This window comes from Trypanosoma conorhini (genome assembly GCF_003719485.1).
Source record: "Trypanosoma conorhini strain 025E chromosome Unknown Tco_14.4_contig_01212, whole genome shotgun sequence".
In the NCBI taxonomy this organism is placed as follows: Eukaryota; Euglenozoa; class Kinetoplastea; order Trypanosomatida; family Trypanosomatidae; genus Trypanosoma; species Trypanosoma conorhini.
In genome coordinates, this window is record NW_021705193.1 from 1 (window position 1) to 1,698 (window position 1,698).

The following is a 1,698-nucleotide window of genomic DNA, read 5'->3' on the forward strand; positions in this document are numbered from 1 at the left end:
CCCTGACGGAGGAGCTGGGGACAATCACGTCCGTCTTGGGCACTTGGGCAAAGCAGGACTCCGCCTTCTCCAAGTCGTCTGTGCCCACGGCCGGCCTGGTTGGATTCCTGTCGGATGCATCGAGTGATGAAACGTGGGACGACGCGTACCGCTGCCTGAACGCAGTTGTGACGAATGGAAAGAAGGTCAAAAATGGCTTTGAGTTCACTGGGCCCGAGTCCGGCGGAATGTGGCCCGTTAACATGTGGCAGTATGGTAACGTGTACGGCTTTGTGAATTACGCGTTTACGCTTGTGGCGACGGCGACCATCCAGCAGGTTCCGAAGGAGAGCGCGCCTCTGCTGGGTGCGAGTCTGGAGGACTATGGCAGCACGAAGTTCGTGGGGCTGGCGTACACTGCGGCGAAGAAGTGGGAGACGGTCTTCAACGGCGCGGCAACAGCACCCATCGGCGGCGGCGGTGACTGGGAGCCGGGGAAGGAGTACCAAGTGGCTCTTATGCTTCAGGGCAACAAGGGCTCGGTGTACGTGGACGGCGAGCTCGTGGGGAGCTCCGAAGCGCTGCCAACACCCGAGGCACGGAGTTACAAAGTTTCTCACTTCTACTTTGGAGACGACGAGGGCGGCAGTGTGACGGTGACGAACGTCTTTTTGTACAACCGCCCGCTGAGTGCCACGGAACTCAAAATTCTCAACGACGCATATGGTAACAGTACAGGCGACAGCTCCATGCGTGCGGATGGGGCTTGGGTGCTGCTACTCCTGCTGCCACTGGGGCTATGGGGCATTGCGGCCCTCTCCTGAGCGAGGCACAGAGGAGGGGAAGTTTCTTCTTGCAGTGCGAGCATATACGTCTTTGCACGCACCCTGCAAAATGATTGATGTCCCTCGTGGAAACTCTCCCCCTTTTTTTTCTGTTATATTAAGTTGCACCTCCTTTTCCGCTATGCGTCACTGTTCTTTGACGCACCAACGCGATCCTCCCTTGAGGCCAGCGCGGTGGGGCCTTCGTATGTTTTCTCCTTTTTTCTCTCCTTCATTTTATACGCTTCTGAGGATGATGGGTATATTCACCGCTTCCATTGACCAACCGCGAACGATCCCGGCGTTGTGTGCACTGCCGATGACGCCGTGCGTGAATTCGTCAAGGGTATTTTTTTATTATTTTCATTGTATACTTCATGTTTTGCCGCTGCCTGGGCCGTGGTGCCACATCGTGTCTCAGTTGTCTCCTGCTTCCTCCCTTCTTTCCTGCAGCGTTGCGCGTGTGGGTGTTTGTGCGGCCTCGCATGTTTTGCTCTTCTCCTTTTTTCGTTGCGTGGCTGTAGGCGCACACACACAGGTCGTCGCGATATCTAGTTTTTGTGGTTCACGTGGATGCTGCTGCCTCCTTCCGTGGTGATGAAGGAAAGGGAGAGACACTGCGAGGAATAGAGGGAGGGAAAGTGCGCCGTGCCTGGCTTTCTCTTTCCTTGCGGGGTGAAGGGCGCTGCGTGTGGCAGTTGTGCCTTGAAGTGCGGCACCATTAGCTGAAAGGACGTGTGACGGTGCTGTGTAAAGGGCCTAGCGGTGGGTGGCTGAGGACCAGTTTCCCGTGCTTGTGCGTCTGGCGGGTGTGGGTCTTCGCGTTGGGTGTCTTGTGTGCTGGTGGGGAGGCCGCGCAACTGTTTTCTGCGGCTGCGGGTGTCCTCCTCTTCGT

The 1,698-nt window shown here is 56.9% G+C and overlaps 2 protein-coding genes across 2 annotated transcripts; one reads left to right on the forward strand and one right to left on the reverse strand.

Annotated features, from left to right (window-relative positions):
• Tco025E_09653 (group II trans-sialidase superfamily) lies at nt 1-803 on the forward strand (the record flags this gene model as incomplete). The annotated part of the gene is made up of 1 exon (XM_029376464.1): nt 1-803. A coding segment is annotated over one exon (803 nt), but the record flags the coding sequence as incomplete, so codon positions are not given.
• A 551-nt stretch (nt 804-1,354) lies between these two features.
• Nucleotides 1,355-1,696, reverse strand: Tco025E_09654 (uncharacterized protein; the record flags this gene model as incomplete). The annotated part of the gene is made up of 1 exon (XM_029376465.1): nt 1,355-1,696. A coding segment is annotated over one exon (342 nt), but the record flags the coding sequence as incomplete, so codon positions are not given.
• Nucleotides 1,697-1,698: the final 2 nt, after the last annotated feature.